The sequence below is a fragment of the Sphaerodactylus townsendi genome, linkage group LG05 (assembly GCF_021028975.2).
Source record: "Sphaerodactylus townsendi isolate TG3544 linkage group LG05, MPM_Stown_v2.3, whole genome shotgun sequence".
NCBI lineage: Eukaryota > Metazoa > Chordata > Lepidosauria > Squamata > Sphaerodactylidae > Sphaerodactylus > Sphaerodactylus townsendi.
Window position 1 is genome coordinate 98,248,925 of NC_059429.1, and position 15,080 is coordinate 98,264,004.

The 15,080-nt window shown below is 40.0% G+C and overlaps 1 protein-coding gene across 4 annotated transcripts in view; it reads left to right on the forward strand.

Moving 5' to 3' along the window:
• The window catches only part of LGR6 (leucine rich repeat containing G protein-coupled receptor 6), a 164,663-nt gene that overhangs the window by 101,970 nt on the left and 47,613 nt on the right, over window positions 1-15,080 (forward strand). For 3 of the 4 annotated variants that reach the window (XM_048498394.1, XM_048498395.1, XM_048498396.1), the window contains one exon: window positions 2,148-2,363. The exons of the other annotated variant lie outside the window; for it this stretch is intronic. In XM_048498394.1, the coding sequence (XP_048354351.1) occupies window positions 2,148-2,363 (216 nt within the window). The remainder of the gene's footprint in view (window positions 1-2,147; window positions 2,364-15,080) is intronic. 4 annotated transcript variants of the gene reach the window in all.

Below are 15,080 nucleotides of genomic sequence, written 5' to 3' on the forward strand. Positions count from 1 at the left end.
CAGGCTGTGCGTTTTCATGAGCACGTACTGTTGGCCTCTGCAATTGATTTGTGGCTACTGTTCCTTTCCCATTTCACCACAATAACCCACAGCAACACGTGGCCAGGTACTGCTAGTTTTCAATAAGACAGCATTTCAAATGCTTGAAGATATCTGTCATATCACCTCTCCGTTGTCTCATCTCTAGGCTAAACATATCCAGCTCCTTCAACCTTTCCTCATAGGATTTGGTCTCCAGACTCCTCACCATCTTTGTTGCCCTTCTCTGGACACATTCCAGCTTGTCAACATCCTTCTTAAACTATGGCACCCAAAACTAAATACAATACTAAAAATAAGGTTTAGCTAGAGCAAAGGAAAGTGATTCCGCCACTTCACATGATTGGGAAACTGTATATAGTAGTTGGGTTTTATTATTATTTAGTAGATTTATCTGCAGTCATGTTTAAGTCTGATGCAACTTTCTCTGGAACTGTAGGACAGATCCTGGGAGACTGGAACTATATGATAAATGCTACATTTCTTGAATCTTGGAAACTGCATGGTTCTTTGGTTATGAAACATCTTTTCAAATTATTCTCTCAGACTTGGGCATCTTACAAGTATATATCTCCAGCCCTATATTTTGCAAGTGTGTGTGGGTGGCAGGGAAATTGCTGTTCACACTCTATGTTAAACCTGGCTATTTTTGCAAATTGGATACAAGCAGTGGCCAGACTATTGGCAAGAATTTTAATGGGTGTTGTGCTAAGGATTTTGTACAGCATGATTTTCCTCCACATGGGAATTGCAGAACTGAAATGCATATGAGGCAAGAGGAAGCAGAAGTAGTATAAACAAATTGTGGTATTATCAGGAAGTTGTTACACATCATTACTAATCACCTATCTGCATGAATCAATTTTCCAAAGCAACTTGTTATTCCTCATCTTTTTTGCACTTTAATTGAAGTAGGGGTGGGGCACACCTTGCATGAGCCAGGACTCGGGGACCTAGTTTGCAACCCCAATTCAGCTGCTAAAATAGAAGGAGGCTGAGAGAACACAGGACAGTAAAGGGAGCATCTTGAAAGTAATGTTATGGGGGTACTATGGCAGCCATATTGTTCTCAGTGCAGTGCCATCCTTCCATATTTACTGAGCTTTAACTGGAAAAGTGAGAATCCCAGAGGAATAGCAGTGGACAACAGAGACTATATTAGTATACCACAGAACCAAAGTTTTGCTATCTCTTACTCCTGGGGTGTCCAACTCTAGCCCTCCAAATGTTCATGTACTACAATTCCCGTCAGACCCTGCCAGCATGTCTAATTGGGGCTGATGGGCATTGTAGTCCATGAACATTTGGAGGGCCAGAATTGGACACCCCTGAGTTACACCTATGTATCTCTTCTATGTTATTCTAGAACAGGGGTCTGCAACCTGCGGCTCTCCAGATGTTCATGGACTTCAAATCTCATCAGCCCCTGCCAGCATGGCCAATTGGCAGGGGCTGATGGGAATTGTAGTCCATGAACATCTGGAGAGCCGCAGGTTGCAGACCCCTGTTCTAGAAATTCTAACATTCACTATGGGAAAAAAATAGTCTCCCCCTTAAGAATCGTCAGTGTGGATGAAGAACTCAAACAGTCATGTTTCATTATGAAGATCGAGGACAGTAGGAGCGAAAAAACATCCCATCATCCCAAACTTGAAGTGCAAACTTTCAGAGTTACTCCCATCTAATTCTATTGAAGGAAGTGGGTGTTAGACAATCCTAACAGATGGCACTCTAAAGCAGACATGGGAATTAAACCTAGTCCTACCAGAAGCATATTTTTCTTCTTTAGTTCTTCTGTCCTTAAGAGAGTTAAAAATTCTGATGAACAGTTCTTCTGCAAAATTTATCCCACTGCAGTCTATTCTGCATCAAGAGTCTTCTCTCTTTTTTGGCCAAGAGTCTCTCTTTTATTGTTCATCACTCAGTTTGGTGATGGGGATGGTGAATACGGCTGGGAAAATTCTTGATTCCTTGGTTCTTGTACATGCAGCCAACTATCTATTTATTCTGCAGAAGCAGACGTTTGAGAGCTAAATTAGTTATTTTATTAATGGTACATGGTATCCAAAGCACTCAGGGCTGGTTGGTTTTCTCTTTCTCTCCTGCAGGCGCCTGGATGCCAATTTGATTTCTGTGGTACCAGAGAAGAGCTTTGAGGGGCTCCCCTCCTTACGTCACCTTTGGTTGGATGATAATGCCCTGACAGAAATCCCTGTCAAAGCACTCAACAATCTCCCTGCACTACAAGCCATGACTTTGGCACTCAACCAAATCTGGCACATTCCTGACTATGCCTTCCAGAACCTCACCAGCCTTGTGGTGCTGTAAGTGTTTTCTTTTATATTTAAATTAAAGCTTTCTTTTTTAAAAAAAAAAACCCTTGAACATAACATAACATAATGTGCTGACTAGAGAATCAAAAGGTCATTGCTTCTCTCTGGGCAATGCCTTGTAAAGGAAATCTCCTCAGTCCAAACAGTAGCCAGTTATGTTCACAAAGAGGTGTGGCTTTAGGAGCATGATATATTATTGTCTGAGAACCCAAAAATTTCTGTGGTGTCCTTTTCCCCCAATACTTCTAATTCTTCATAATTGTGTAGTTTAAATGTGAAATCCTATTCTACACTACATTGAACAAATTAAGCAAACTACATTGCTTCCAGTAGTCATCCAGATGGAACACATTTGTTTCACAGGCAAATAAGAAAGAGTAAACACTCTCCAGTCAGCAATTATATGGCTAACTAGTACCTTTGTAATGGCCTAGTTTGTAAATTGCATCTGTTGCATGACCTAGTGGTTTGTTATATTATTCATCTTCTAAATATAGAAGCTTTTGTCTTTAAATTAGTTAGCAATTTATTGTTTGGTGTTGATCAGTAAGTTTCCGTGTAATTACTGAGCTTCCTTGTTGCCCTAGAACTTCCGCTTTAGTTTAAAAGCTTCATTATGAGACACATTTAAAACAGCACTTTCCAGTCTGAAAACACATATGTTTTGGGATCAGGCTATTAAAACTACCATTATTAAGCAAAAGTTGAGCAAAAGTAAATCTACACTTTAAAAGAGTCGAATGGGGCAAAGGGCATTTTCTGAAAATTGTCTACAATAATGACAAATTGAGAGTTTTGCTGCTGCGTTAGAAAAAGGACAATGGTTAGTTTTATTGCTCAGTACTAAACGTATGCAGGAATACCCTTCTCAGGACAAATAGCTAAAATGCCATCATTTCATGACAACACACTGGGAGCTCACTGTTAGAGAATAGACTGCTAGATTTAGCTTGGGCAGACTGGGGTTCAAATATTGGAAATTAAAATTACTTAGCAGGCATTTATACTCTGGATCTCCCCAAGGCTTTGTTCTATCTCCTGTACTGTTTAACATCTCGTGTACATGAATCTGCAGTGAGGAGTTGTATGGAGATTTACACTCAGTTCAGAGGTGGCGGTGGGGGTGGTAGAGACATGAAGAGGGATGGTGTCGCCAAACTGCCTCCTCCAGGGAAGCCCATAGTGAAAAATGACTTACGCCCCCTTTTTTGGTGGTGTAAGTCTGCACCATTGGGAAGGGGCATTCCAAGGCAGAAAGTACCTTCAGGAATGCCCCTGGAATTCTCCCCTCCATGCTGGTATGGGAATTTTCAGTGGTAGCCATCTGCCACAGGTCCAAGCTTCTGGGTTTGGACGCTGTGATTGCCAGCTGGCAAAGTAAGTCCCTCAGTGCTGGTGTCCATTCCATTTTGCACAGTGCTGTTGGCATGAATGCCAACACAATCCTTCCACCACTTCCAGTGTGGCTTCAGTCCCATCCCCCACCCCAGCCCCACTCACCTTTGGATTGCATAGAAAATTATGGGATCTGCCATACAGTCAGTGTAAAAGGGAGAGAACGGTGTCCATAACAGAAGCTTTGCCTCGAAGAGAATCTCACTTTGGTGTGGGACAGAGCACCAGTGCATTGGCCAATATCTCTGCTTTTTCAGCATCATCAGGTGAAGCAGTGGATATTCTGAACAGGTGTCTGAAGATAGTAATGGACTAGATGAAAGCCAATAATTGAAGCTCAGTCAAGAGAAGGCAAAGGGGCTATGGGTCAGTGCTGTACCAAGTCAAGGATTGATAAATCAGCCTGTTGGGGAAAGGTTTAGCTTTGGGTGTTATTTGTTCCATTTGTACATCTAGGATCTCTGATCTCCTCTGTGGCATGTTTTTGTCCAGCTTTGGTTGATTCACTAGTTGTAGCCCTTTCTTCAGAAAGAAGATTTAGAGTGAAATTCTAAAAACACTTTCCTGGAAGTAAGCCCTAGGTTCCCATTAACTAAAGAAGAAGAGTTTATTTTTAATCCCCTCCTTCCTCTACCATAAGGAGTCTCATAGCGGCTGATCAAAGCCTTCACTCCCCCACAGGCACCTTGTGAGGTAGGTGCAGTTGTAGAGTCCACTGCTCATGTGGAGGGGAGGAAGAATCAAACCCAGTTCTCCAGATTAGAGACCACTGGCCTTAATAAGCACTACACCAGGCTGGCTCTCCAGAGTAAGATTCTGAGAAGACTTGTTTAGGCTTGAGACATAGTTATGCATGCTGTGACTGACCTTTGAGATAACTGAGAAGCTTTAACTAGTTCAAAATCCAGCAGCGAGATTACTAGGTAACAAATTACACACCATATAGTTCACTTGTGCTAAAAACATTAACACTGGCTATCAGTTCACTTCTAGGCTCAATTGGCAGTGCTGTTTATGACTGTGTAGGTAGTTGGCAGCTAGTCTAAGACCTGAATGAACATTGTTTGCAGGGATTGTGTGTGTGCGCTCATGCATACACAGTCCCCACAATTTCTGTGTGAACTTTAAATCCTTTTCCAAGGGAATTTCTCCAGGGACATTGTCAGTACCTTTGCACAAATTAAGAAAATACTTGGTAATTTCTTAGATCCAGCCTGTGGCCTATGATCTTCATAGGTGTCAGCATCATGATGGCAGGGGATAATGGGAACTGTAGTCCATAACATCTGGAGGGCTGCAAGTTTGACACCTAGACTAAAAAGTGCTCTAGAAGTTATGCATACCATTTGGAGTGCATTGGAAAGAACCTCTGTATGGCTACTAATCCACATTTTTTTTGGTCTATAGCATCTAGATCACTTTACCATGTATATTTATTGTCTTTGTGTGGGAGTAGGTAGCTCTTTTGGAAAGACGGTATGTCACAAGACATTTGGCTAAGGTAACTGGCAGAATTTTTTTGCAGAAGAGATGTTTTCTGCCCAAATCATATTGAGCATTGTTTTGCCTGCATCAGGCATAGCTACAAACACACACTGTTGCAGTGGAAACTCTACATCTGTTCAAACAAACCACATAACAATGTTTCATCCCTGTATCGGTCACATTTCCAGTGCCTTCATGAGAAGGATAGGAATTGACCTTCATAAGGAAAAAATTGTATTTCTGGAAATTTTTCCATAGATTCTTCTCAGATGAGCTACTTTAATTTGCAGGATACTTTCCCTGAAAAATATGTGAAAACCAGGTGTTGGCATCAGGACAGTGTACAATATGAATGAGCTAAAACCCAGGCATGTGAAAGCTGAAGGAGGGCTTGTCACTGCCATAAACTTAAGTACCGTTCTAATATGGGAGTTACTGAAACACCCACTGTGGGGAGGAGGGAGCAGGGAACAGCTGTGGAGGGGTACTGGGGGAAGATGTCATTTATAGCCTGATTAATACTTCTGGATACCTCTGATCAGCAGTTTCATAGCTGAGGACATGACCTTCCCAGGTGCAGCAATATGCTTTCCTGCTGCGCACACCTTGGGCCTCTGGGAGCTGCATGGCTGATCATCTACTGATGGTGGGAAAAGCCAACATCAAAATATACAAGCTCCAATCTGGAACAAGTTATGGGCATCACTCTCTGCTAATAAATTATACCCCCACAAAGGAATTGAATGTACCAGTTCCCATCCATTTCTCATGTAGGTTTGTAACAAAGGTCGTGGAATACTTTCTAAGCAAGAGAAAGTCTTGGAAGACCTACACTTTGTTAACAGGAACTATAGAAAGCAGCCTTTCTTCAGCTATCCTGTCTAGAGGTTGTGACTTGATGTACAGCAAAATTTTATTCATGCCTGGTTGAAGGGAGAAAAGTTGTTTAGCCTCATTGTCTGGGAGACTGGCCAAGGGGCATTGAAATATCTAGGACCTGACCCAAAATGGAAGGGACAGAACATCACTCCATGGTTATGAGATTTCCTGGGCTTCTAACTTTGAGAAAGAATAGCTTTTACACAATCTAGAAATAAGGATTTTAAAAAAACCTTTCCCGGTTAATTCCTTATTCTATGTCCGCTTTCAACATTTTTAAAAAGATCTTTTTCCAGTCAATGTTAATCATTGCTTTTAAAAGGAAAACTGAAACAGTAGCTTGGAAAAAAGTTGGAAAGAGATTTTTGATCAGTTTCTTAATAGTTACTGAAATATATTTATTATCCTTGATGTTTTAGCCCCCATAATTCCATTTCCATTTTTATTCCCTGTTTTGCTACTAGATGCTGCAAAGTTATTATACCTCTTACCAATTTTTTCCAAGTGAAACATACATTTTTCCAAAAGTTTTTGCACTTGCAAATCAGCACACATCTATTTCACATGTAAATGATATATGTAGTATATAAACATTGTATAAATGAAGTATAAAAACTCTACACATGCATACAATACAAGTTAATCTATAAAACAAAGGACAAAAACAGAATAGAGACACCATTTACAAAAAAATGAACAAATATGAAATGAAATTACTCATCCTTAGTCACAAGTGATTTTTAGTATCTCCTGTTTATAGCTGAAGCACTGAACAACTTCCCCCACCTCCTTCTTTTGGCTTCTAAGAAGAACATTCAGAGATTTAGACAGTCAACTTGAGTTCTCTTTCTCCAAAATATTAGCGAAATGCCTCAGGAGAAATTGTGCGTGGAAATAATATTTCATGCTTTTCATTTTGATTTTGTACTTGGGTTAGATACACAAATGCAAGACAGTGAAGTGCTCACATGAATAATTCCTTAGATTTTCCTTTAAAGTTGATGCAGGGTATAGGGAAGGATGGGGCCTTCACTTCCATGTATCTTCAAGCAGAAAGAACTTTATACACTCCTGTGCTCGTAAAGCTGCCTTGTTTTGAGTCAAACCATCGGTCTTTCAAGGTCAATGAGATATCCTCTGATTAGGGTTGCCAACTCCTGCTTGGGAACTACCTGGAGACTTTGGGGGATGGATCTTGGGAATGGCAACCCTAATCAGAGGTTAGAAATTACTGAGGGGAAATCACTTCTCATAGATTTGGGAAGAAGAGAGGAGGAACCTCTACAGGGTATAATGTCATGGAATCCCCCCTACAAAGTAGCCATTTTCTCCAGATAAACAAATCTCCATTATCTGGAGATCAGTTGTAAATCTGGAAGCTTTCCAGGCTCTACCTGGAGGCTGGCATCCCTAGCCCTGACTACCAGCAGCTCTCCAGATTCTCAGGTAGAAGTGTAGAACCATACAGTTGAAAGGAGCCATACAGGCCATCTATCCCAACCCCCTGCTTTGCAGAAGCTTTTCAACTCACCTTCTACCTAATCCTTTTTAATTGGAGATGCCAGGGCTTGAAACTGGGATTTTCATGCAAAGCATTTATTTTATCATTGAACCATATCTGCACTTGGCACAAATGGCATAGCACATGTATTTTGTACTTGGCTAACTGCACTTGAACATAGAATGTTGCACGAGAAGTCACCCATAGCATAACATTCTACCTGACCAATTTGTCCCTCTCTCCAATGATGGTTATTTTCAATAATTCTATGATATGATTTTGCACATTTTGGGTTTTGTATTACCTCTCAATATTAGTGAGGCCAGGAAAGTCACAACTTTCAAATCACGCATGCCACTTAATTCAAAGCATTTTTTAGACCTTTCCCAACTGTTGATGTGCATATGTGAAAAACAGAAAGACAATTCTAAATGCATGAGTTATCAGGTTTGGGAAGCATGAAAAACAGAAAGGCAGTTTTAAATATGCTTGGATGGATTTCTGAATAGATGGTGTAGTGGAATGTGATCCTCCACTCGGCCTAAGAAAGAGGGAACATGCCAGTAGCCCTGGTGGAATAAAGGAAAAAAGAAACAACACACAGGAAAGGAACTCAGAGCAAAAAGTTGTTCTGTTTTATATTTACAATAAATAGTTGTTGTTTAAAAATCATGGCACTTGTAGCATTAATCTGACAGATGGATTACCGTGCAAGAAGTGATTTACAGTTGCATTTCAGTCTTCTTGTGTTCCATTAAGCATATGTAGGTCTGGTCAACATGATAATGTTGAGAAACTCACCACAGGGAGTCCATTTGTAGGAACATCTTGTGAGCGGTGTAATGTCTGCTCCTGCTCTTATTTTGTACAAGAAAATTCAGTCATTGCTATTCTAAAAGCTGTTTTCCTTTTGGGATAAAATTCCAATTTAGAATTTTAATATGTTATACTTTATAAAATGGCCCCATCCTGTTTGGGACTGACTTAGTGGAGGAAGTATGGTCAGTAATTTCTGTAGACACCTGAATGACGCGAGTGTCCTCATTTTGCGTGTTTTGACCATTTTTGCTTTTGCCATTTACAGGCGTAGGTACTGTCAAAGCATCTGTACCTTACCAGGAGTAATGACTCTGTGTGAGCAGACGTTAGTTTGGCAGGGACTGGGGGAGTAACTGTGATTCTACTTGTTAAAGTAATTTGTTTAACATGGATGAGAGGATGGAACGAGGGAAGGGGAGTTTCTCTCCTCAAATATTTACCATTTCAGCTTGTACTGTGAGTCAAGTTCCCTTTGCTTATGCTTTTATGAAACTGGTGGCAAAGACTAGATTCCATTTTCCATGAGAGTTTCTCTTTCAAATGCTTGTAGATTATAAATGTTTTTGGGGACTGGAATGATCATGGCTTGCTCCACTTCACAACGAAAGAAAACAACATTCCAAGTGTCAGCCAAAAACAGTTCAATTTTTACATCTTTCTGCCATGACATGATTAAATTTGTGTGAGGAGGTGCAACTCTGACATTTCCCATTTAATTTTTTTCCCAGTTTGCAGACTTATCTGTTTCCCAGGTGATTCTATGCTCAGTTGTTCCTTCAAGATTTCCTTCATTTATTTAAAATTTAGCATGATGTAATTTGTCCAACTGAGCAGCATCCAAATGAGACTATCAGAATTTCAGGTGAATGTAAAGTAAATTTTGGCATTATTGCTGTATGTTAATGTTTGTAAATATGTATTTAATATCGACAATAATTCTAGTTGTTCAGAATGCATAAAAACTTTATATCCCTTGTAATGGCTCACATATCATAAGAATAACATGCAACAAAAATCAGAAAGGGAAAGGAAGAGGGAAATTTAAACGTAGGGTTTTGTACAGTATAACAGAGATTCTGCTGTCCTACAACCTATAGCCATAGAACAGTGATGGTGAACCTTTTCAAGACTGAGTGCCCAAATTGCAACCCAAAAACCACGTATTTATCGCAAAGTGCCAACATGGCAATTTGACATGAATACTGAGGTTTTAGTTTAGAAAAAACAGTTGGCTCCAAGGTGCACGTTACTCGGGAGTAAGCTTGGTGGTAGTCGGTGACTTTGCTTTAAGCAACTGTGTAACTCTTCGAATGGGTGAATCACAACCCTAGGAGGGTTTACTCAGAAGCAAGTCCCATTACCAGCAAGCGAGCTTACTCCCAGGCAAAGGATCACGCTTTCGTTCTTCCCATGAAAATCAATAGGGTTTAACAGCGCTTAACAGGGTTACCTACACTGCTTCCCCAAAACTAAGGTTTAATGCTAATAATCTCCCTGAAATAATTACACTATTATCACATGATGAACTCTGTGCACGCGTGCCCACAGAGGCTCTGAGTGCCAACTCTGGCACCCGTGCCATAGGTTCGCCACCACTGCCATAGAAGAATAGCTGAACTGGAACAAACTTTCATTTCAAAGAAATATAAGGTCATGTTTGGAAGGCTGAATGTTTTGAGCCATACAGCAGGTCCAGATGTCGATTTAAAAACCAGTATGTTGTTAGCTCAGACCTGAAGATGGTATACCCTACCAAAAATTGAGATATGGATCCATAAATTGTGGTTTGTCATATTAATGGATAAAATGTCAATGCTGGAACAAAATTAGCCTTAAAAGACTCAAACACAGGACTAATTTATGTAGTCCTGATCTTTCTGTTGAATTTTGGAATATCAACTTTTCATTCGAATCTGTGAAGAAAGACATGTTGAATGGGATATAAATTCGGATTTGTGTGGTATTTTCTGTTGTATTTGTTTGGACCTTGTTCAATATTATGGCTAAAAAAATAAAGACACACCAAGACCTGGCCCACATTACCAGAGCCAGCTATTTCACTCTGCTTTTCTAAATTCAAAATTTGTATATGGATAAAACCTGACAGGAATGTACACTGAAAAAAAGTGGTGGTGGAGTCTCCTTCATTGGAGGCTTTTAAACAGAGGCTACATGACCATCTGTCAAGAGTGTTTTAAATAAATAAATACATTTTAAATACATGCATTGCAGGGATTGGACTTGATGGCCCTTGTGGTCTTTTCCAACTCTATGATCCTATGATTCAAAGGAGAACCCATGTGTGTAAAACATCTGGGAATCTTTTGGGGAAAAGGCACATTTATTAAGGAATGCTTTTTGCATATATTGCAAAGTAATAAACCATCACATTTCTGGGAACTTCATACAAGCATGTTCAAGATGGCTTCATACAAGCATGCCCATAATATACTGTTTTTTTAATGTGCATTCCTTATAGACTTGAAGCGATGAACAAAAATTTACCAGAGAAAGGGCTTCTGTGGTGGTGTGCCTTTTATATCTACTTTATTTTCCTCAAATAAAGGAAAATAAGTGTTCAGGCTCAACCATTTCTCTTTACCCAAGCTGTTAGTAAATAGGTTCCATTGTTTTTTGGCTGTTTTATTGTCTTCTACTAGCCCAAGGACTGTTTTATCAATGTCATTTTATATTGTTGTGTTTTAGTTCTTTTATGCCCTTGTTTGTTTTTATTGATTCTTTAAACTGTCTTGCTTTTAACAGCATGAATTATTTTTGTTGACTTCTTATTTTATTTTGTGAACAAAACTAAACAGGAATGGAAAGGTAATACATAAATTTTCTCAGTTAAATTGTTTGAAAGGTAATCAACATTGATCTATGATGATGGACACATTTGTTCCACATTTCTCCAGTTTTAGGACAAAATAAACTGTGAAGAGCATGGGAAGACTCTTCTGTAATGACCTGCAGATCAGTAATTGGGAACTGGGGCATGAATACAGAATGGATGCATTCCCAGATGGAAATCTGTAGTGTTCCAGTGTTGTGTCTGCTATATGCATTATTACTGTACTTAATTCTTACCCATCCTAGTTCTGCATTTGAAAAGGTGAATCCAAAGCTGTTTCAGTTGCTTGTATTACTGTCTTTTGACATTTCCCACATATGGCAATATACCAAGTGAGACTAGTTATAATATATTAGAATTCTGTATTGCCAAACCTGGTATCCAACATTCAGAAGAACTCTGCAGGTGTTATCTTCATGTTAAGGTCCAAGGTGATGTCAGGGCAGTCTGATTTGGAAATGCCCTATAAAATTTGATCAAGGAAACCATCTGGATTTGGAGCGTATCGCTTTTCTACAGTGTGGAACAATTTTTTAATGCTCTAGTCTCCGAATTTAGATCTTGACTGAAATTGATCTTCTCCTTTGAGTGAATCCAGGTTTCTCTCAAGCAGCTGTTTCTCTCTATTCCACACTTACCTCAAAGGGGCAAGCAATAAATTTTTTTTTCTGCAAAAGAAAAAAAAAAGCAAAATGTTTAAGTGTTCCTCAGAAACTTTCAGGAATATCACGGGCTTCTATTAAACTACCACAGAGAGCCTATTTACTCTCCTCCTCATAAATCCAAGCTGCCACTACCATGGAACATTTGGCATTTGAAGCTGCCAAACCTCCAGTATTTGAGACCAAGTGGAATGGGATTTTTTAAAAAAGTTGACACTTGTTCAGACCAAACACAAATAACAGAAATGTCATTGAAGGTGGCTAGAATCTCCCTGAGGGTTACATTGGAACAGCATGACACTGCCGAAATTAGTTATTATAGAATTACATGTATTTATTTTTATTCATGTTTATAGTCTGCCTTTCTCATTGAGACTCAAGGTGGATTACACAGCGGAAGTCAATGCAGTCAACAGGATGGGAAGTGCAATAACCACTGTAATAGGATTAGGATTGCTTGTATTCCACTGAAAGGGGTATATTGACTGTGAGCATTCACATGCCCACAAGACATATAATGTCTGGCTACCTCTTTGTTTACATAGTGTGTACAATAAAGTGAGTGCCTTGAGTCTACACTCAGGCATGTTGTCAGAAATTGTTTACCAGTGGGGGGTGGGGGGTGAGAGTGAGTATATGGGGGGGGGGGCAGCCATCATTATGTGCTATACTTATAAACCCATTTTCAACTTTGAGAAAGTTCAGGAACCACTTTTACAGTTGTTGACACCTGAAACTGCAAATACGACCTTTTCTCCATAAATTTTCTGCAAAGGAAACAGAAACCCCTGTCACTCAAAATAGGATTTTCAAATGAAGAATGCTCATCATCTCATCTGTAAACTGTTCAGAGCTCTTATTTTGTTTTGGGGTAAACAAGCTGAGGTGTTGATTTTCTGTACTGGGCATCCCAATCCAGAGTCTCCAGCAGTGGGACGTAGTGCTGCTTCAGCGCTGCCCCGCCTCCTCCAAAATGGGCTTCCAGGCTGCTGAAGAGGCCTCCAAAAGCTCTACAGGCTTATGCCACCTAAAAGGGTGGAGTAAGCCCAAACCCCCAGCACTGGCATTCTGACAGGCAAAGGCTGGGAGGATGCCAACTAATGTCATCTCTACCCCTGCCCTGCCCCCAAAACACCTTTAAAATGCCAGCAGAGGTGGCAGGCACAGAGGTGTGCCACTGTGATGATTTATGCCTTGTTTGCCTGCTGTGGAGGGGTGCCGCAGCTGCCCCCTGGTGGATTTGCCCCTCTGCTGGGGTAAGTGTCCTGGGGACGGCAAATCCCCCAGTACAGCCCTGTGCTGCTTCCATCAGTGGATTTTCTAAATTTAATTCTCTAAAAACTCTTGGTCTCTGCTGTAGTTTTATGTTTGAAATTGAGCTATCGTTATAGTTAGGAACCTTTCAATTTTTTTACAGGATTACATAATTATGTCAAATGAAGCTCCCACTATTCAAGTCCCAGTTATAGAAATTTTATTAAGTGATTGACAAACTGAACTCACAACTGAATCATTAGGTCAAGAATTCGAATGGTGCCATCCAACAAATACATAAGATATACAAGTGCATATAGCCACAATTTCTGTGGAATGACCTTTCTGAGGATGTCAGGAAAGCTCCTAAACTTTTGTCATTCTGCAAACTTTGTAAAGCAGAATGATTCAAGAGGGCATTTTTATAAAGATAATAGAGCTACATGATAATGAAATAATTCAGGAAGGTGTATTTATAAAAGCAACAGGACTGTGGATTGTATCATCATATGTAATGTATTAGCTGTTTGCTGTATGTATTATCCTGTTCTTGTTGCATCACTTTCTACCTTTGTAATACTATTTTATGCATTGTTTGAGATATGTGTCATGATTTTTGCTCTGTTTCAAATTGCTATAATCCTAGTCTTATTGCATTGTTTATAGATATCTCATCTGATTGATTGCATTGATTTACACTGTGTGATCTGTTTTGAGTCTCATTGAAAAAGGTGAACTATAAAGCAAATAAAATAAATAAATAAAATGCATAGTAACAGGCTGTGAGTAGGATTCTTTTCTAAGTGAGCATGCTCACATCAAGCAACAGTGGTATGATCCCTGAGTTCTCTGAGGTAGGGATCCTTTCCCAGCAACTTTCTCTCTTCAAAGCAAAAACTCCTAAGATGTTCATGTGAATGGGAAAGATTTGCAGTCTCAGCACCTAAGGGGCAAGAAGGAGGCAAGAACATGCAAGAACCAATCAACACATTGTTGGAGTAAACTTGCCACAACTTTATTGGCTACAACTGGACACAGCCTTGGCACAGTGTGGTAACAGTGAATCTTGGAATTGATTGACTCACCTGCTAACCGATGAATATGCAAATCCCAAGCCTGCCTGCTGTGGGACACTGTGACATGTAGGATCCACAACTGCTCATGGGTACAGGCCACTGCCTGGTTCTCTCTGCCAGTGAGGGAATCTCAACAGCCCCAGAGCTGGGCATGTCACCTGCAAGCCCTCACAACAAAGTCCCTGAAGAGAATCCCTAAAGGTGGGAAAAATGAGCACACGGGCTGCATTTTCTCCCAAAATGGACCTTTCTCCATGCTGATACCTCCAAAACACAGTTGTGACAATGGAAAGAAAAAGGTAGCATGCTGGTACAGTGCAAAAACAACACAACAGAATTGTAGCATCGTGATGATAAGGATGCATTGCCTTTTCTCCTGCTGCTGAGGGCTCCCAAACTCTTGTATTTTTAAATCAGACAGAGCTGCTGATCCTTTGTTACCACTGCTATGAATGAAAATATAGCATAAGAAGCAACCTGGAAATCCGATTAGAATGTAAAACAATGAAAATACAATGCAAACTACATAAAATAAAGTAACACATGGAACCATAACATGATGCAAACGTGCCCAAGAGTCTTATTTGGAAAGTTTGACAAAGGGAGCTTAGACTCTCAAAAGCTTTTGTCCTGAAAGCCTTGCTGGTCTCCAAGGTTCTGTATGTGTTAAGTGCTGTCAAGTCATTTCCAACTCATGGCTGCCCTTAGAATCAATGTCTTCCAAAACATCCTATTGTCAACAGTCTTGCTTAGATCTTGCAAACAAAGGGTCATGGCACACTTAAC